General features: G+C 42.3%; 1 protein-coding gene across 9 annotated transcripts in view; it reads left to right on the top strand.

Annotated features, from left to right (window-relative positions):
* The window catches only part of PARN (poly(A)-specific ribonuclease), a 179,348-nt gene that overhangs the window by 42,178 nt on the left and 115,944 nt on the right, over positions 1-21,226 (top strand). For 7 of the 9 annotated variants that reach the window (XR_011564032.1, XM_019987931.2, XM_070779695.1 and 4 more), the window contains 5 exons: positions 228-338; positions 646-715; positions 17,133-17,188; positions 18,169-18,255; positions 20,916-20,990. Coding sequence is in view for 8 of the 9 variants with exons in the window: in XM_019987931.2 (XP_019843490.2) it covers positions 228-338; positions 646-715; positions 17,133-17,188; positions 18,169-18,255; positions 20,916-20,990 (399 nt within the window). In the remaining variant the exon portion in view is untranslated. The remainder of the gene's footprint in view (positions 1-227; positions 339-645; positions 716-17,132; positions 17,189-18,168; positions 18,256-20,915; positions 20,991-21,226) is intronic. The other 2 variants (XM_070779701.1, XM_070779700.1) reach the window with 1 other exon arrangement.

Raw genomic sequence — 21,226 nt, 5'->3', positions numbered from 1 at the left:
TTGATAACGTAACCGAGATACTTCTCTAGTCTAGACCAAAGCCCTCATTTTCAGTGACTCTCTTATCTCAAGATCTCGTGTGGAGAGAATTAAGGAGATAGCTTTCTTTTTGCTTATTTAGGGTGTTTCTGCCGCACAGACATCTGGATTTGGCAGGGCAGCATGCTTACCAGTCTTCATAATTTGTGACGACCTTGGGAAGACTATGTTTTCTTTTTTCTCTTTAGAAAGTGCAGAAGGCTTTCCAAGTTATGACACGGCTTCTGAACAGCTCCACGAGGCAGGCTATGATGCTTATATCACAGGACTGTGTTTCATCTCCATGGCCAACTACCTAGGTACACACTGTACCTGTCTCTGTCAACACACATGGTCCAGAGGGGATCTTCCCTGTCTACCCTTTCCCTGGGATCCACTCACCCAGTAGGAAGTGGGAGGGTTTTGAGGGAGGAGGGGGAGGGGGTTGGGAGGGGGGATGGGGAGTGCGCAGGAAGAACCATCAGCCGCTTACCTGGGGCTGTGGTGCTTGGTCCACATGAACACTTATTTTACCCTTGCAGAACCATACTGTTGATTTCAGGGTATTTTTTTCAGGCTTTGTTTTTCCTTGACTGTATGTGATATTCTGCTTCTTTTCTTCATTAGGTTCTTTTCTTAGTCCTCCAAAGAGTCATGTGTCTGCCAGATCAAAACTCATCGAACCTTTTTTTAACAAGTAAGTAATCAGAGTCCCAGTGCCCCAGCATCCTCTGCTGGTGGATGAGCCCAGTATCTGGGATGTCAGTGAGGGGTGACTGGGAGCTCTTGGCATTTTTAGATAAGACATTTCTCATCGCTGGTGACTCAGATGCTTTTTGAAAAATAGAAATTGACCTTTTAGAAAAGAATGTATTCAATATTTGCTAGAAAAAAAAGAAAGACAACATTATGAAAGGTAGCACATCTCTTTTAAGACAAAGGACGGGTGGCTTCAGAATTTAAATGACCCACGAGGGAGTCTCTGTGTATGTGTCTGTGTACACAGTCAGACCTAACTTAACCCCAACAGGCTTTACAAGTGAGATTATTCATGCGTGCATTATTACCTAATTAAATAATGTCCTTTCTGAGAAGATGTTGGTTACACAGATGACTTCTGAGATAACCTGTGGAGCAGTTTTGATGGTCATTGCATCCCGAGCTCTCATCTGAATGGATCCGGTGAAGTTGCACCTTCACCATCGGAGGAAGTCAGTGTGATTGCAGGGAAACGTCTACTTTCAGAGCATTTCCAAAGAATCTCTAGATTGTTACTTCAAAGTGAGGCTGGTGCTTTCTTGGCACAGTTGAGACTAAAGTTGTGAATGTAATCATCAAGCTGGCCACAGCATGGCTTTGTGCCAGGGCCCCAAGCCTTCGTCTCTACCCCAGTGCTCTTCGCAGGGCTGGTTCTGGGAGGTTTAGGTGAGCCAGATAGAAGTGGGAGCCCACATCACTCACCACTTCTGCGAGAGCCATTTCAGGGTCGGCTTGGTGACATCATTTCCTTACATGTGGCGTTTTACATTTCTATCAGTGCTCTCCTGAGTAAGAATGCTGTCTCCTCCAGAGTCTGTATAAATTCTGGTATCACAGTGCTTGTTCATAGGTGCCATGCTGCAGTCAGAAGTTAATTCCAAACATCTGGATTCCTATAGGCTTGGAATCTGTGTGTCTGAGTTAGTGAATTCTGTCATCCTGTGGCTTCTTCCTTTTTAACTCTTTGTTCTTTTCTGTGGAAGTTCAGAGGTAAATGTGTTTGACTTTTCAAAAACATTTTTCACGTCAAAAAAAAAAATCTTTCAAAGAGGACTGGGTAACAATGTAGTGTATATTGAAAATTAAGTTGAATTTTTCTGCATGGAAAATGAATTCTGCCACCATGGAAAATGAGTTCTTGCTATCTATCCAGTTCAAAATGGGATTTTCTAACCCCTTAACTCTACATTGGGGGAAGTGTTTATCTTTGTAAATCTTTGGACCTCTTATGGCATCAACCGTGGAACCTGTGAGTGACACTAAATGCATATGGATTGTGGCCTTTCTGGCATTTTTACGCATGTGATGTTAAGTTTGTCATTCAGCAGTATTTTGCAACTGGGGAGATGTTTACTGACATTTAAATATTTAAAACAACAATCCTGCTTCTGCACTAAAATCAGCTCCAAATAAAGTCAGGTGATGGTTGCAAATGGGGGTGGATAGAGGCTGTCTCTTGTTTATCAGTCATCTGTGTGGCCAAAATGAAGAGCAGTCAAAGTAGGCTTTGGTTTCTAAGTTTAAGTGAAGTGAAAGTTGCTCAGTTGTGTCCAACTCTTTGCGACCCCATGGACTATAGAGTCCATGAAATTCTCCAGATCAGAATACTGGAGTGGGTAGGTGTTCCCTTCTCCAGGGGATCTTCCTAACCTAAGGATCGAACCCAGGTCTCCTGCGTTGCAGAAGGATTCTTTACCAGCTGAGCCACAAGGGAAGCCCTTTAAAAGTTTAAATAAGACTTTATATATTTCTAAATCAATTTAGTATTGCTAATTATGTGCGAAGATATTACTCAGAAGAACTGGGCAGTAAACACATAACTTCACTTTTAAATGGGGCTGGTGTCCATTCAGATTATTTTTTTGCTAAAACCTAGATGCATACCAAAAATAGTTGAGGTTTAGGAATCCTCCTGTGATATTGCACTGAAAATTCTTGCCCAGTTTGATTTTTTTCTCTATTTTTCCCTATCTGTGAAGGAAGAATTGTTTCTTTGTCTTTGAAGGGAAAAAATATTCTAGCAGGATTTAAAGTGCAAAATAAGGACTATTTTTATTCTATATCGGACTAGTTTGGTTAAGTACAGCCGCCCATTCTGAACCCGTGAAGAAAATGGGAAAATCGGTTGCTTGATGTTGTAAGTGGTGCATGTTCAGTTGCTCAGACGTGTCCAACTCTTTGTGGCCCCTTCGGCTGTAGCCCACCAGGCTTCTCTGTCTATAGGATTTCCCAGGCAAGAATACTAGAGTGGGGTTCCATTTTCTCCTCCAGTGGATCTTCCCGACCCAGGGGTCAAACACGCATCTCCTGCATCGGCATGTGCGTTCATTACCACTGCACCACCTGGGATTGACCTCATTCTTACTTAAATGCAAGTTTCATTTATGATACTAAACCTTGATTTTGTTACTTTTCTTCAAGATTGCTCTTGTAAAAAGACATCCAACAATTGCTATCAGTATTATCTCAACCGGTTGATTTTAGAAGACTCTAAATTTTTCTGAGGGTTTATTTGTTTTTGTTGTTGTTCAGTCACTAAGTTGTGTTGGGCTGTTTGCAACCCCATGGAGCACAGCATGCCTGGCTTTCCTGTCCTTTGTTATGTCCCAGAGTTTGCTCAAACTTGTGTCCACTGAGTCGGTGATGCCATCCAACCATTTCATCCTCTGTCACCCTCTTTTCCTCCTGCCCTCAGTCTTTCCCAGGATTAGTGTTTTCCAATGAGTCAGCTTTTTGCATCAAGTGACCAAAGTATTGGAGCTTCAGCTTTAGCTTCAGTCCTTCCAATGAGTATTCAGGGTTGATTTCCTTTAGGGTTGACTGGTTTGATCTCCTTGCCATCCAAGGAACTCTCAAGAGTCTTATCCAGCACCACAGTTTGAAAGCATCAATTCTTTGGCGCACAGCCTTCTTTTTGGCACCTGGCTTTTCTCAATGTAAGCTTAACCAAACACACATAGCCCTAATACCAATTTGGGTGGACATGAGATGACTTACACGTGCAAATAATATTTTGCTGTGCTCTCACAAGATTTATGTTTAAAAAGTAAACCTTGAGTGAAGATAAACCCAGTATTTCTGCATTATTTTAAATTAGCATCTGACTGTGTTAGGTGTTTCTTTTGGGGAAGCTTTACCGAGTCTGCTATTGAGAAGATCCCAAGACAGTTGGTGCTTGAGCAGATTGCAGAAATGGAGTGTAGTACAGGGCACTTTCTAAGCCCAGTTTGTCCAGGGAAATGTCCCAGTAGGACTTTGCAAGGTACCACTTGTCTCTTTCCTATCCTGGGCACCTTGCATGTTTCTCCCTTCCTTTTTGGACTCAGAATGAAAGTCCTAATGTTGCTGAATGATGGAAATCGGGCTGAGACCACTGCTAATGACTGGCTGTGTGCAGCGTGCTCTTCCTCTGTGTTGTGGGCTCTCTGCACAGGAATTGGTTTGCCTTCTTTTATGACCTTGGTCAGTTTTCATCAATGCATAGAAAACCGGACTTACAGAAGATCTTTTGGCCAAATCCTTTTAGGCCCGGAAGGAGCTAAAAATACTCTCTGCTTATTCTTTTTATTGCACGACAGAAAGCACATGATCAGACTTTAGTGTTATGTTTTATTAACAGCCATCTGTTTCTGCAAGACCCCTTGAGCTCTCTTGTATTAATAGATAACCTTTTATGAAGGGTTTTGGGGAAAGGTTATTTTCGATTTTCCTCAGTTCTTAGAAGGAGGAAGGAAATGAGCACGTATCTTATTTTGGCCAATCTCTAAGTAGTGGGATTAAAAAGGAAGAAGTGCCTGTACTTTACTATATAGGACAGCTGCGTCATGCTTGACACAAGTGTTCTGAATTTTTTTAAAAGTCTCTATTGAATTTTGTTGTTTATGTTCTGGCTTCTTGGTGATGAGGCATGTGGGATCTTAGCCCCTGGACCAGGGATTGAACCCACACTGCCTGCATTGAAAGGCAGATTCTTAACCACTGGACCACCAAGGAAGTCCCACAGCGTTCTGAATTTCAACAGGAGTCTTCCTAGGATGACAGGGCCATGTGTTCCATCTAAGCTGAAGATAAGACAGTTCATTTCCTCCTCTGTGAAAACAGGACTGGAACTATCCCCCTCCTATGTAAGTTATAAAAGTCATATGAGATGCAAAAGGACTTTGATAGTTCCTCAGACTTAGTAGGTGGCCAGGGTCTATTATTTTCCTTTCCTGAAGTACAAGAGAATTTGACATGCTGGGGAATTCAAAACAGTCGATATCGTAGCAGCATGAGTTTTTATGTTTTTAGTTTCATGATAGAGAAGAAAATGGATTGAAGTGCCGATTTAAAACTGGAGCAAATGTGAAACATCCACTTTCCCTGTACACCTTTTAGTGTTTGCTTAAGAAAAATCAGAGGAGAATGAAGTATGTCAGATTGGTACATAATAGAAGCAAGATTGCTTTGATTTGAAACATTTTAGAAAGTTTTGTTATGCAGATGAATCCAGCAATTTATGGAAGGTTGTGTAGGTACACAAAGCAGTGAAAAGTGGCGAGTGGGAGGAATGATTACGGCCCCTGAGATAAAGCACACTGATGTCTTCTCCCTTTTCCTCCATGGAGAGCAATCATGTGCGGGCAGTAAGTTCTTTCTGCTAATATGCCTGTGCTTCACCTTTAACATCAGAGAGATTTTTTAAACTGAAGGGTTGTAGAAAAACAAAATACTTCAGATCTGTGCGGAACCTCCTTTCGCTGGTGCTGGACGTGAGCCACACTTATTGTCTCGGTTACCAACAGCCATGCTTCATGTTGAACCATGTCGTTCACTGGGTGACCCACGGGTCCTAAAGTGCAGACCCTGCTTGTCTTTCATGAGAGCAGTACTTGTGCCCCTGCAGGGCAGCCCTCAGCTTACCTTCTCCTGTCCTGCCTGCCCCTTCTCATACAGAGGAGTAAAAGTTGCTGGAGCAACACGAAGGCAAGGCCAGTCTGTCTGTGTGTGCTCAGTCGCTCAGACAGAGTGTCCAACTCTTGTCATCCCATTGACTGTAGCCCATCAGGCTCCTCTGCCCATGGAAGTTTCCAGGCAAGAATACTGGAGGAGGTTGTCAATTCCTCCTCCAGTGGATCTTCCTGACTCAGAGATCAAACCCAAATCTCTTGCATCTCCTGCTTTGGCAGGTGGGTCTTTACTAATGTGCCACATGGGAAGCCTCCTAGCAATTGCTGTCAGGTTTTAGCATCTTGGGGGATGCAGCCAATATGTCTTTACTGAGATCCTGTTAAGCTTGGGTATCAATTAAGTCCATTGTGGTTCTTTTTTTAAAAAATAATTTAATTTGTTTATTTTTAGCTGTGCTGAGTCTTTGTTCCTGCTCTGGCTTTTTCTAGTTGTGCTGTGTGGGGGCTACTCTAGTTGCAATGCTCAGGCTTCTCATTGCAGTGGCTTCTCTTGTTGCGGAGCCTGGGCTCTAGGGTGCTCAGACTTAGTAGCTGTGGCCTGTGGGCTCAGTAGTTGGTGGTTCCCAGGCTCTCAAGCACAGGCTCAGTAGTTGTGATGCGTGGGTTCAGTTGCTCTGTGGCATGTGGGATCTTCCCAGATCAGGGATGAAACCCTCATCTTCTGCATTGGCAGGTGGATTCTTTACCACTGAGCCACCAGGAAGCCATTCCATTGTTTTAAGTGTTAGAGTAATTTCCCCAAGAGCTGTCCAGCTTTACAACATAAACGAGAGGTGCAACACAGTTTGTGCTGTTGGGAAGGCCTACCTGTGAGTGTCACAGCGCTCAACATAATGGGTTTCCATATGCGTTTCACGTGTTAAAATCACTTGGTTAATTTCTCTGGTAGAACTGCTTCACTTCAGGGTACTGTGTAATAGAGAGCAGTTGTGGTCTCCGGGATCGGGTACCTGGATTTGAATCCCAGCCCCGCCCCCTACACCTGGACCCGCTTGAGCAAGTTAAGCTCAGCTTCCTCATCTGTAGTTGAGAACGATGGTACCCACTGGATAGGGTTGCCATCAGAGTGACATGGGAGAATGTATGTAAAATGCACAGTGCCTGACATATCGTAGGCCTCAGTCAGCTTGTCACTGCTTTGCGGACATTTATACTTTGAAGATGTGCTTCTGTTGACCAAATGCTGGGAACAAATGGAGAGTTTTTTGTTTTTAAAGAAAATACTGTATAATCATATCTTTAGTACTGTAGGCCTCCTATAAGGTGGGCTTTGTATTCAGTTATGAGCCTTGATCAGAAAAAAGAGGGAGAGGAGGATAAAGCGTGCTTGTAACTCATTGGTGCTCAAGAAGATTTGCATGTAAGTCTTTTTTGCTTTGTATTTCCCCCTTTGAGGCATATGGTCATATCTCAGTCTTTGGGCTGGGCAGCATTTCTAGTTGTAGGTTTTTACTGGGAGAGGAAAGTAAAGAAGTAGCATTTACTAAGTGACCTTTTGAAAGTGGTTTCTTTTTGTTTTTTTTACCAGCTTTATTGGGATATAAATTTGCACGCCATGCAAATCACCCATTTAAAGTGTACAATTCAGTGGTTTGGGGTATATGACATTATGCATTTTTTAAAAAATTATGGTAAACTATATGTAACATACAATTTGCCGTTTTAACGATTTTTAAGCGTATAATTCAGTGGCAGTAAGTACATCCACAGTGTTGCACAGCTGCCAACACTATCTGTTCCAGAACTTTTTCCTCACCCCAAACAAACTCTGTGGTCATTAGGCAGTAATTCCCCATCCCCCTGCTCCCCTCAGCCCCAGGTAAACCTCTCACCTGCTTTTCTGTCTACGAATTTGTCCTTTTGTGAGCTGTTTCTTCTTGAGCAACTCATTGCTCCAGTGAGATCTTAATCAATTGAAACAATACCCTGGGTTTCCCAAATCAGCGTCGGCTTGGTTTGATTGCCCCGAAAGTGAGCACCCTGGTTTTCATAGAGGTGAAAGACAAGGTGAGTCTCGAGCACATGAAAATAGCCTTGAGTGTGGGGCTTCTTAAGACTAGAAACTAGTGCTTGTTTCCAAACCAGTTGTTGAGTTCTCCAGGCAAGGGGTGCTTGCCTCAAACTGATACTGCCTTATCTAATTTCTGCCTTGCAACCTTGTTTTCCCAAAGATTTATCCGGCAAGCTGCTGCTATGGCTTTATCAGAAGGCCACTTTTGATGTGGGCATAGGCCATGCCACATACCTCTACGTGGTGTGCTAGCCCTGCGGGCCCCCAAGAGCTGTCTACATGTGGGCCTGTTCTAGCCTTGGATTGGCTCTGGTTACTTTAAAGTATGTGTCTCTCTAGCTTAATAACTTGTTTATCATTACAATTTGTAGAGGTTAGAAAAGATCAGTCCCTGGGTATATGTTTAAGCAGCCTGCCTCCTTCTTAGCAGGATATCATCTTAGTTTCCTGTGATTCCTATTTGAATCTCCCCAAGCTTGGCAGGTGACCTAAAACAACAGACATTTATTCTTTGACAGTTCTGGAGGCCAGAAGTTTGAAATAAGGTATAGCTGTGGCTGTGCTCCTTCTACAGGCTCTGGGAAGGATCTGTTCCTTGCCTCTCTAGCGCCTGGCGATGCTGGCACTCCTTGGCTTGTCACCGTGTCACTCCGGTCTCTGCCTCCCCTCTGTGTGTATCCTGTCTCTCTCTTTCTTTTGTAAGGACAGTTGTGATGGTATTTAGGGTTCACTTGGATAGTTCGGGATATGTCCTCATGTAAGGTCCTTAACCTAATTTCTAGTTCCATCTGCTAAGATCCTTTTTTCAAAGAAGACAGCATTCAGAGGTTCTGGGAATTAGGATGTGGACCTATCTTTTTGGAGGCCCATTTATAGGCATGTTGGTAGTAAAGTCAGTATTCAATTTAGATAGTCCTTGCCTTGCTTTGGCCCTGGCTGTAAGCAAGTAGGTCATAGTTACTTCCAAGACTGTTTCACAGTTGATTTATATGAGTCAGAGGTTAGCAGGATACCCTAAGAAATTTAGAAGAGATGAAGTGAAGAGAAGTGAAGTCGCTTAGTCGTGTCCGACTCTTTGCAACTCCATGAGCTGTAGCCCGCCAGGCTCTTCTGTCCGTGGGATTTTTCAGGCAAGAATACTGGAGTGGGTTGCCATTTCCTTCTCCAGGGGATCTTCCTGACCCAGGGATCAAACCCAGGTCTCCTGCATTGCAGGCAGACTCCTTACCGGCTGAGCCACGAGGGAATTTAGACTAGCTGCCAAGTATCTTCTCCACTGAACATCTTCCATGGTACAGAGTATTTCACCCACAGTGACTATAATTTCTGACAGCATCCCTGCTGCTAAGTCACTTCAGTTATGTCCGACTCTGTGCGACCCCGTAGACGGCAGCCCAGCAGGCTTCCCCGACCCTGGGATTCTCCAGGCAAGAACGGTGGAGTGGGTTGCCATTTCCTTCTCCAATGCATGAAAGTGAAAAGTGAAAGTGAAGTCACTGAGTCGTGTCCAACTCTCAGTGACCCCATGGACTGCAGCCTATCAGGCTCCTCCGTCCATGGGATTTTCCAGGCAAGAGTACTGGAGTGGGGTGCCATTTCCTTCTCTGACAGCATCCCTGAAGAGGTAGGTAATAAGGTCTCTCATTTGCAAGCTGAGACCATCTGCTGCGGGCCCCAGAAACAGTCGAGTCTGGGATAACCCAGGTCTGTCCTCAGCTGGGGGTAGGATTCTTCCTCCAGAGCATCAGTCTCTAAAAGAGACAGCTTGACAGTTAGTAGGACGTTCTCTTAAGAGACAGTGCTGCTGCTGCTGCTGCTGCTAAGTCACTTCGTCGTGTCCGACTCTGTGCAACCCCATAGACGGCAGCCCACCAGGCTCCCCCGTCCCTGGGATTCTCCAGGGAAGAACTCTGGAGTGGGTTGCCATTTCCTTCTCCAATGCATGCAAGTGAAAAGTAAAGTGAAGTCGCTCAGTCATGTCCGACTCTTAGCGACCCCGTGGACTGCAGCCTACCAGGCTCCTCTGCCCATAGGATTTTCCAGGCAAGAGTACTGGAGTGGGGTGCCATTACCTTCTCCGAGACAATGCTAGTGTCACTGAAAGATTTCTTTCTCTGCGTGTTTGGCTTGAGCAGTGATGCTAAAAGATGTTGACTTGGACCACCGGATCACGTGCGACCAGTTTCCTCTGACATGTTACAGTCTGCTGTTTTATAGGTCCAGCAGACGTTGCCTTTGTACAATGTTTAGTTTAACACTTTTATTTGATGTAATTTGATATGGTTCATTTGATGGAGACTGTTTAAATGAGCTGCTGACTTTCTTTCCTTTTGCCTTTCTTCCCCGCACCCCGCTTGTTTCTTGCGTTACATCTCTGAGAAGGAAAATGAGTTGGCTTTGGGACAAATGTCGGGTAATGCTCTATTTGTCAAGACATCAAGTGACTGGACTGGAAATTGCATGTGCACCCCTCTCCCCCGCCCCGAGTGAAATGAAAATAGCTGGTGCTGCAGTGACTCCTCTACCCAGTGGTTGCCCTCTCATTTTACACAAGAGCTTTAGTGAGCAAAACAAACGAGCTTATTTTGTGAGCAATGTCTGCATGCTTCCTACCCTGGATGATAAAATTAGTTTTTTATGGCGCATAAATATGTATAATGATGAGCCCTTGCATACACGGTTCTCATGAAGTACTTTTTACTGCTGTGCCCTGAAGGAAATACCAAGACCATTTGCAAGAACAGTAGAGCTGGCAGTCGTTAAAGGTTTCAGTTTTCCTCTGGAAGGCTTGGGACTTGGAGTTAGGTGCAAATTAATTCACCACTCAAATCGTGTTGAGATGAGATTGTACTCGCCATCTCCGTATTCCGGTCTGCAGTGGCATAAGAGGAGTGCAGTTTTGCTTGGAAATCTGTTCTTTGAGGTAAAGCTTTTTAGGAAGAGACGTGTGGTCTTGAACAAATGCACATGTTTACTCTTTAAATGAAATACTGAGTTTCTAGGTGGAAGAATGAAAAGTTTGGGGGCTGGAGGGTTTTCCTTTTGTTCAGGCAGAACCAGAGTAAGCACTATCCTCTTTTATGAAGACAGGCTGTAACATCAGAAATCCTTCTATATCATTCAGGCTTGTGTGTATGTGTACAGATCTGACCTTACAGAAAATAAAGCTCTTGTATTCAGATACCTCATTATCTCACTCACCCCTAAGATGCGCGGATTCACAGGGTTTTCCTGATGGTGATCATGGTGTGTGGGGTCGGGTGTGACCTCGAGGCCCGAGGCCTGGGTAGCAGCTGCTTCTGCACTGCAGACGTGGAAAGGTTGTCCTTTGACCTGTAGCAGCGTGGCTGCCTTCTCTGCTCCTTCATCCTGGTTGCCTTCCTCAGTCCACCCAAAGCTCTTCTCAGAAAGCAACCTCATTTCTTATATCTGGACTCTGCCCCATTGCACGAAGCTATAATTTAATTAGCCCTTAGAGCATTGCCAAAAAATACCAACAAAAGCCTATGTCTGAGATCTTACATCTCGAGTTCTTGCACTAGAGGTGATTCAGGACGCGCGTCCTCATTTGTCCCTTAGAGGCTCCTGCGGGGACTGAGGCTCACTGTTTCACGTGAGGCTGTGGGAGGAGCTCAGGTTAAAAGCCCGATGTGAGGGGGTATGGGCTTCCCAGGTGGCACCAGTGGCAAAGAACCTGCCCGCCTGCCAGTGCAGGAGAGGTACGAGATGTGGGTTCAGTCCCTGGGTCAGGAAGATCCCCCAGAGGAAGAAATGGCAAGTCGCTCCAATATTCTTGTCTGGAGAATTCCACAGACAGAGGAGCCTGGCGGGATTGCACAGTTGGACACGACTGAAGTGATTTAGCTCACATGCACGTGAGGGGGTACCTGGCAGAGAGAAGGTGAGGCCTTTAGTGTAAGACTAGTAATGGGGAAACTTTGGGTCTGAATCTGTCTCTGCTCCCATGATGGCCAAGGGTGAGCCACTGGAGCAGGAAAAAGCTGCTTCCTCGTTCCCTGTGTGATAGGACCTGGTGCCTGTCCCCCAGACACCAGAGGATCAGAGGAGGCTGAGTGTGCCGTAACAAACACTTATTTTAGTCAGGAACCTTGTCCTTTTAAAAAGTAATATATTCTTATCCTGATTGAAGCACAAATTACCCACTCGTAATTCCACCAGCCAAAATAAAACAAAACTGTCATTTGGTGTATTTCCTGCTAATGTGTTTTCTATCTGTATTTCATGTATTAATTGAGATTGTACTGTTATATAATTTGGTAACTTAAAAAAATTCAATAAAGGATTTTTCAAAAGACGTTAACACCAGTGGTTAGCAGCGTGGCATTGCTGGTCTTCAGTGGCGGGTCTGGTGAGCATCGTGGTCCACTTACAACCTAACCCGTGTGTCTGGCCTTCTGTCAGCTGCACACCCACTGCCCTGTGCTGGGTATTACTGGTTTTTTGCCAGTTGTCTTTTTTTTTTTTTTTTCTTTTAAATGTATTTGTTTGGCTTTGCTGGGTCTTCATTGCGGCATGCGGGATCCTTAGTTGAGGCATGTGAACTCCTGTGGGATCATGAGTTGCAGCATGTGGGATCTAGTTCCCTGACCAGGAATTGAACCCAGGGCCCCCCTGCACTGGGAGTGCAGAGTCTTAGACACTGGACTACCAGGGAAGTCCTGCCAATTGCTTCTTTGAGTGGCCCCGAGTGTAGGTCATTGATCCACTGTCTTTTTCTGCCATCACTTAGCAGCAGTGGAAACCATGCTGCTGCAGGAGCAAAACGAAATATTTTCTTTCATTTCTGAATAGAGTTATTGGCTTTACATTGTAGACTTGGTCATGCGGAATTTTAATGAACCGTAATGATCTTTTTGGTTCCCAGAGGTTTGCGCCTCTGTGCAAAATATTCCTAAGTCACCTTCAGGACTTCCTGTCTGCATTTTTGAATGTCACCTTTGCCCTTTATGTTTTCTTGAGCACAGCTGCATAAAGCAGGTTAATACCAGCACTGTTTGCCATCCATTTTCACATTGGACAACTGCAAATGATTCAGATAAGCCACAGTCCAAGACAAGCTCTTGTGTCATCAAAGAATATCCTTGGACCTTAGTGTACCTCTTTTGAGCTGCTAACTGTGTCTTGTGCTTGCCAGAATCTGGGTCTGAAGCTTGTTGGTAAGGTCGGAGAATTTTGACAAGTTTGGAGAGTCTGTGTGTGTGTCTGTGTACCAGCCTTGGGGGCCGTATTTGTGGCTAAAGCTTGTGATGCCGGAGGGGCTGCTTTGTTGCCAAGTCATAGAAAGGGTTGGACTTTGGCCAGTGAGTTGCCAAGAGAGTAGTTTATGCCATCTTTTTTTTACTTTCTTCTTCAAAATGAGGAAAACAGTGGTCAGCAGTTGTTTCCCCCAGTTGACCTCCTGCAGAGGACTCAGCTGTTTGCCACAGTTGATCTCCTGGTTTCAGGGAATGGTGGAAGCCTATGTTATCACTGCCTGGATGTTGAGGTAGTCCTTGACGTCCTGGTTTCAGGGAATGGTGGAAGCCTATGTTATCACTGCCTGGATGTTGAGGTAGTCCTTGACGTTTGTTGTGGTAGTTTTGTGTTTCTCTTAAGTCAAAATAACTTACTGCAAACAAATTGTTAAGACTAATACCTTTTTGGAGAAGTTGACACAAGTCATTATTACCCAGCTGATCAGTGAATCACCATTTGTGGAAATTAACACAGTCTTAAACATACTTTTTTTGTGTGAACCCAGTGACTTTCAGTTCCCAGGTTCTGCGTCAGTAGGACTTAGGTGGGTGGGGCCCAGGAATTTGCATTCCTATCAAGATGCCTGTCTGGGGAAACACATTTTGATAAGTGCTCAAGGTTCTAGGCTTCTAAGAAGCCTTATGTCTGAAATGAAATTCTGCTATGACTACAAGCCTTCTAACATAGTCTAGGCCACAGTGTCATACCGCCATGGTCAGAAAAGAATGTCGGCAGACGACTTTCCATGAGTGCCATGCAGCATACGGGCAGCTGAGCTGGGTGGCTGTTTTGGACACAAAGGCATTGTCCACAGCCTATTCTGTGTAGCTTGTTAAGAGGCTGAGCTGAAGTCACCCAGTCTGCTGAGTGAATGACCCCAGAGTATGGTGTGCTCCACCCTTGGATCTGTCTGGATGTTTGAAAGCCACGCTAAACAACATCGCCAGTGTCATCATAGAACATTAGAAAACTGACAGATGCCCAAAAGGGTAGACTTTATTTTATAGCATCTAGAATGTGAACATGAGTCATGTAGTGTACTGGGATAGAATCCCAATGTACGATTGGCCCTTGTATCAGATGGGAACTTTAATTTTAGTCTTTGACAGAATCATTGTCAGTCCTTCAGAGAATAAGTGCAAAAATAGTGTTTCATCAGGAAGCTTGCAGGAACGTGGCCAGGGCCCCACACAGTCTTGTGTGTCTCTACCAAATTATAGCCGCCCTGAATCTTCACTGAAATAAAAATAACATTTCCTGCAAGCGATGGTCCGAGTGTGTTTCCAATATCTACAGATGAAAAGCCTTCTGGGAGAGACTGTTCTTCAATACAATTCACAGGGAAGGAGCATCCTTTCATGTGCTTGTCAGTATTTCTGCTCGCCTAGTGCATTTCTCATACGTTAAAATGAAAACTGTTTGGTCAGATGAGCCAAACATGAGGTATTTTATCAGATCATCCCAGGGTGTCAGTGTAGGCCATCTGACAGCCAGTCAGTATGAGGCGTGCATGCAATGAAATGTTTTAATTTTCTCTCAAAAGGGCAGGCGGGGATGCTTCCAGAGCAGTGGCCTGCAAACCGTCTGGCCTAAAAGGAGAGGGAGGCCCTCGGCGAGTTGACTTTGGGTCTGTTCCACAGACACTCAGCTCCAGTTTTAGAATCGGTTTCCCAGTTGCATGGGGTACAGTCAGCCAAGTCACACACAGAATTGGTTTGCGTGTTCTTCCAGGGTTAGGGGTGATTTGCTTCTCTGTAAAGCCCAAACATGAAGGTGGAGGGATGAGTGAGAAGGGCTATAAATATAATTCATTTGGAAGGGGTTTCTATTTAGTTAAAGTATTGAGTAAGCAAACAAGGTAGTGTAGGATTAACTAACTTAAAAAAAATCTTTTGTTTCTGCTGAGAATAAATTTTTACTGAGTTTAAACAGAAATGACAACTTATAAGCGAGATGAAATATTAAAGGACAAAGAGCTAGTGTAATGCTTGACAAAATGTATCTTTAAAATTAAGAAAATATATATTTACATGGCAAGAGAACTGGGGAAGTCTGCTTTTTAAATGTCATCCTCGTTTGTCTTTATAGGACAATAGATTTTTAAAAGAAATAAAGCAGCTGCACACTCAAACTTGTGATTTTACTTTATATTCGTCTCCCCACAGCAGGTGGGGTAGTGCACAAGATATACAGGATTGATTCTACTGGTGTTTTCAGTTGAACTTTCTCTAAGAAAATCTCTAGTTATTATCCCTGAGGCTCTCAGATGTGGTAGCCTCTGTTTTCTTTTTTAAGTTTAAAAAATAATCACAAAAGGATTTTTGAAGAACAAAACTCAGTTTCCCAAAACCATTGGCTGTTTTTTTTTCAGCACAGGGAGTGGGGAGTATTTTTTATTTTTGGTTTAATGATATTGGGTGTCTTACAAAGCTGTCACAATAGTATAAAATTTTGTGCTTTTTTTTAAAAATTAAAAATTGTCCTGCAAGTTACTGATGTTTTGAATTTTTTGAAAGTTATCTTGAAATTAATTCTGTTGGAATGATGAACTGTAATTTACCCAGCCATACGTGTTGTTGAATCTGGAGGTTGATTTTGATTACTGATGCCTTTGAAGGTATAGCAGTGAACATCTTGTTGATTCAGTTTTTATTCTTCTGTTGAAATTTGGGTACACAATTTATTTTTTTAGTAGTTGATATGTTTCTTCAACTTTTACTGAAAGTTGTTTTGGGTTTTTTTTTTTTTTTTTTGGTTTAGAGTTGGGAGCCATCTCTCAATTTACTAAATGGAGAATTGAGAATTATGTGAACCATAAAAATATTGATCCTTCTAACCCAGGACTAACTCATCAGGTTCTGGTTGTCAGTAGTAATAGCAACCACTTTCGAAGGGAATCTATGCTTTTATATGTCTCATTGTTTTCTGGCATTGCAGGCGGTATCGATTAAACTGGGTGAACCAGCTACCAGATCCAGAATAGTACACTTGAGCCTAATTAGTGAACTAAAAATAAATTTGGTTTCTTAGCCATAGGATTTGGTTTATTAAATTGTAGGCTAGGCAACAAGTCCTCAAACCGCAGAGTACCAGGACTTTGTTTTTTCTGGCGTTCACAGAACAGTAGTATTCATGCTGATGGTTCCATTTGTAAACTGGATCATGCCCTGCCTGGCTTTTGAATGCCGGGTAATAATGTGCCTTAATTGCAGGTCAGTGAAGCCAAACTAATTGCTTGTTGGGCAATTGGATTGCCTTTTTAATTTGCTGTATAATGCAGTCCCTACCAGAAATGCACAATATGCCGTTATCTAAATAAAACTCATTAAAATCATCTTACAGACAACAGAATGCCTGATATTTTGCCCACAATCTCGCAAATAAAAGCAAATTGAATGGCATTATGGAGAGCTGTAATTTAGAAGCACTCTTTTAAAAAGTGCCTTTGTATCCATTTTAAAAGTAGACATAAATGACTGCTATGGTTTCTATCAGTGTGATAGGTTTTTTGTTTGTTTGTTTTTACCAAGGATTATTTTGCTTCATGCTTTTAATATGTTTTAGATGGGAGTAATGAAAGTTCACCCAGTAAAATTAGTACTCATCCAATGATGGCATTTCAGTTTAAAAAAAGAAGAAAAGAAACGGGTGACACATTCCTAGCTCACAAAACACCGGTCCGTAGGGATACCTTTTACAATTTGTGGGGACCGTTGTTCAAGGGGGTTAAGATGGTCGGCATGCTGTAGGACTCGTTTTCTCTCAGTTTCTCTGGACTAACAGGGCAGTTCAGCAGAGGACTTCGTTTTGACTCTTTGATGACTAATTTTATCCATTTAGCTAATATTTATTGAGTAACTCCTGAGTGCCACTGTTGTATGTGTTGGGGATACCAGTTTTTGTTTTCTATTTATAATAAATACTTTAGACTCAAGAAGTGTGCTCAGTCGTGTCTGACTAATATTTAGCTCTAGAGAAAGACGTGAAGTGGATCTTAAGACTCTTCAAAATGATTTTAGACATAAGGTAATATAATTAAGGAGCTTCTATGAAAGAATTTTCTAGATGTTTATATCAGTTGCTTTTTTTTTTTTTTAATAGAAGTTAGTCCATTATCCATTTTCCTTTTCTTTTGGTAGGTTGTTTCTTATGAGAGTCATGGATATCCCCTATCTAAACTTGGAAGGACCAGACTGTAAGTGAATTTTTATTTTCTCATTGCATCTGCACATTTAAGTGTGTGGTCTGGAAAGGATAACAGGAACAGAATTACTGAAGAAAGAGCTTTATTCACTTAAAAATAGCCAGTGATTTTGTGGTTGATATGAATAGTATGCTTAAGTTAATGTTACCCTTGGGCCTTGATTAACCCATCTCTTTACTTACATTTTCCAGTTTATACATGAGTTGAATTTAAAAATATATATATCTTCTCATCATTACTTCATTTTCACTCAGCACTCCGAGTTCATGATTTTCTATAAATACATTGTGTATGTAATTGATTTCAAGATGTACTAGCCGTGACAATAACAGTACATTTTCTATTGTCCAAGTATTTGAGTATGTATATATTTAAGTTTTGTGGTTAGGTTTTTTTTTTCTCTTTGAAGACCTCGGACAGCCATGCTGTTTGAGAGGTAGTTGTTGCTACTTCCGATTGTTCTTTTCCATTGCTGTTTTTGTAGCCTTGGTAAATTGCCTTAATATATGCCATAGGCATATAGAAACAGAGGAATTACACTTTATACAAAATGATAATAAACACTGCAGTAGAAGTTTGAGGACATACTGTGTTGCACTTCCTATTAGTTTTAATGCTCAAACCTGTCATCCTTGCAACAATTCTGTGAGCTGAGTCTCGTCATCCCCAGTTTATAACCATGAGTGGTTAGGTCTCTTGCTCTGAGTTGCACAGTCAAGTGGTGGGTGTGGGATTAGAAAACAAGATTGTGACTCAGGACTGCGTCTGTTCAAACAGTCCATTCAGTTTGGACAATGCATTTTTTTTTTTTTTGTTTAAGTTAGATAAACATGGACATTAGGGCTCATTTAGTAATCGCAAGGCTTTCATAATGATTCTCCCAGTTAGCCTGGGCTCAGTTTCATTGACGAACCACTGGTCAGCTGTCCACTTTTCAGCCATCAACCTTTCATCAAAAATTTGTTTTGTAGTGCAGCCTAAACGTGATCACGTCCTCCACGTGACATTCCCCAAAGAATGGAAAACCAGCGACCTTTACCAGCTTTTCAGTGCCTTTGGTAAGTCAAGCATAAGTATGGATGTCCTTTTAGGGTCCTGCTCCTCTTACAGTCTAGGTGGTCAGAGTATATAGATGGCTTTAGCTTGGACATAAAAGAGGATTACTATGCAAAGTTTTCATCTCAGAGAGTTTTTGGAGCTTGGTATGCTGCTTTCTTATGCCAATATGGTCTGAGGACTTTTTGGTAGCATCCCACAGTAGAGCACTGTTACTCATCTATATCCATGGAAATAGGGTTAGGGTTAGGGTTAGGGTTCTAGCCCCTCACTGACATCCATAGGGAGGAAGTCTAGGCTGAATCATTGTTAAGGTAAAATGGAAAGAGAACACCTGTTCCATAAGGGCAGGCAGTTGCTGCTTGATATCGAATAGTCCAGCAGACAAACACAGGTGTTTGAGGGGACTGAGTATGAGGTAGGTTCTTCTGTTACCTTTTTTATCAGGTCAGGTGATTAGATTAAATTGAACAGTCTTCTGATTAGGGTTTATAAAGGCCATTCTGATTGTAAGTCTTCAGCAGTGTCTTTTAATTTTAACAAAGTATTTAAACTGTTCTGGAAATTCGTGATTAAAATGGAAGCAGCAAAAACCTGAATGTCCAATAATAGGCATGTTTAGTGAATGTTAACGTGTCTCCCCAACAGCTTAGTATGTAGCCGTTTTATAAAGAGTTGAAGAGTTTGTTAAAAGGTTGTTAAGTGTTTATATTTTAGCATTCACAGTAAAAAGCAGATGCAAAGTAGAATTCCTGTATAACTAACATCATTTTTGTTGAAATCAAACTGAAAGGATACACTGTGCTCTTATCACTAAATGTTTTAGATAGGATTTTTTTCTTCCTCTTTGTGCTTTTCAGTATTTCTTAAAATAAACATATATTAGCTTTTACAAGTACAAAACGTTGCTCAATTTTTAGGCACGTAAGTGTATGCAAGTATATTTCTGGCAAGTTATCCTAATCTTTGTAGATAGTCTAAATGACTTCTGAAATTCTAGCCCTGCTTTTTAATTTAAATGAAGTTAGATTTCACAGTACATTCCTTTGGTAAGCTTTGGATGTTGTTTCCCATCTTGTGTTGCTCTTACCCCTGTTTACTTAAACTTTAATTGGCTGAATTCAGCAGGATTCTCTGAGTAGAATATTTTTCATTTTAATTAAAGAAAGGTTAGCTGTGTGATATTGAACAGGTAACCTCTCTGTGTTTCCTCCTTGGAGATGATGATGGTGATGCTGCTGCCTCTTTAATGGGCTTGTCAGGATGATCAAATGAGCTGATCCATGGAATGCATTCAGAATAGTATGTGGCCTAGAGTAACTACTTGAGAAACGTTAAATATTGTTGTTGAGTCACTAAGTCATGTGCAGCTCTTTGCAACCCCATGGACTGTGGCCCACCAGGCTCCTCTGTCCCTGGGATTTCCCAGGCAAGAATACTGGAGTGGGTTGCCATTTCCTCCTCCAGGGGATCCACATCTCCTGCACTAGTAGGTGGATTCTTTTCCTGAGCCACCTGGGAAGCCCCCAAATACTATTTGTCTAAAAAAAACATACAGGGTAGAGAGCTAAGGAAGTAATGGTAGTGACTTCTGTAATTGAGAAAGTCCTGGCACCCCAAGGTGCAGCAGGAAGTCAAAGTTCTTTCCTGTGAAGGAGACTCAAAGCAATTTTCAAGTATTCCAAAGCCTTCAAAAATTTTAATAGATAATAAATTTTTTCATCACTAAGTTTTGCTGATGTTTAGCCATTTAAAAAAAATTCCAGTCTTCTGTGTTTTTTCAGGAAGAGGGTAGTGTGTAGATCTCTGCTTGCCCCTGGTTTTCTCCAGCTCCTGGCCCTCTGCTCCTCTCCCACCTCTGTCCGCTCTCCTGCATTCCGTTCTGTTTGCGTTTCGCCTTTGCAGAGGACTTGTCTCTGTGTGTGAAAGTCATTTTGTGCCACTATACTGTTCTCTGTCCCTCCGTGTTTTTCTTTTCTGTATTGGTCTGTCTTGGTCTCCTCTCTCTGACCCCTTCTTCTCGTCCTTTATCCCCTACCTGTTTTTCGTTATTTGAGTTCTTTCCCTGGCCTTGAGATCAGCATTGACTTTTTCTTATTTCTTACACACATGTTCTCTGGTTTTTACTGTGATCTTTTTGAAAATATACCAGGTTCATGGACTTTTGGTTCTTTAGTACGTGAGCCTGGCATAGTCCTTCATTTATTTAAGTCTTCATTAGTTTTCGTTTGTTTGTTTATTTTCAGTCCTGACCCCAGCAGTGAGAGTGCCGAATCCTAACGACTAGACCACCAGGGAACTCCCTACTAATGATCTTGATTGGGAAAAAGTCTCTAACCCTGGCAGGAGATTGGGTTGAATGATAAACTGCCTCAGGATTTAATCCAGAAGGATCTTTTTTTGTTTGTTTTTAAAACAAACTTTAGAAGATTCTTCTGGTTTTCCTGGTTTATCTGCTTTCTTGAAGTTTCAACTGTAGTAGCTACTATGATAGATTTAAGTTTTATTTCTCTGTAGTGCTGAGATTTTGATCATCTTTTAAACTAACACCTCATCTCTCTTTAAATTGATGGATGTTCTGAAATAGATCAGATATATAAATGGAATCTGATAGCTACCTAAATGGCTAAATGCTGGCTTTGCTTTTAATTCACGACTTCAGGTAACATTCAGATATCTTGGATTGATGACACATCAGCATTTGTTTCTCTCAGCCAACCTGAACAAGTGCCGATTGGTAAGTGTGTTGGTTAAAAGGGGGAGCTTGCCCACTCACCAGTCTAGATGCTGTGCTGTTCAGTCCGCTGATGCACAAGCACTGCTGCCTGGTTTGTTTTGAGCTTGTCTCTAAAATAAAGGAAGGAATTAGTAAGTATCGCATGTAGATGAAAAAATAAGACAAATGTATAGATTCTTTAGATATACTTTATCATATATTTTTCATTTTTCTGTTCCCTTCCTATAGCCCTTTTT

This window comes from Bos indicus, chromosome 25, assembly GCF_029378745.1.
Source record: "Bos indicus isolate NIAB-ARS_2022 breed Sahiwal x Tharparkar chromosome 25, NIAB-ARS_B.indTharparkar_mat_pri_1.0, whole genome shotgun sequence".
Taxonomy (NCBI): Eukaryota; Metazoa; Chordata; class Mammalia; order Artiodactyla; family Bovidae; genus Bos; species Bos indicus.
The sequence above is the reverse complement of the archived record's forward strand: the minus strand, read 5'-3'. Positions and strand labels throughout refer to the sequence as shown.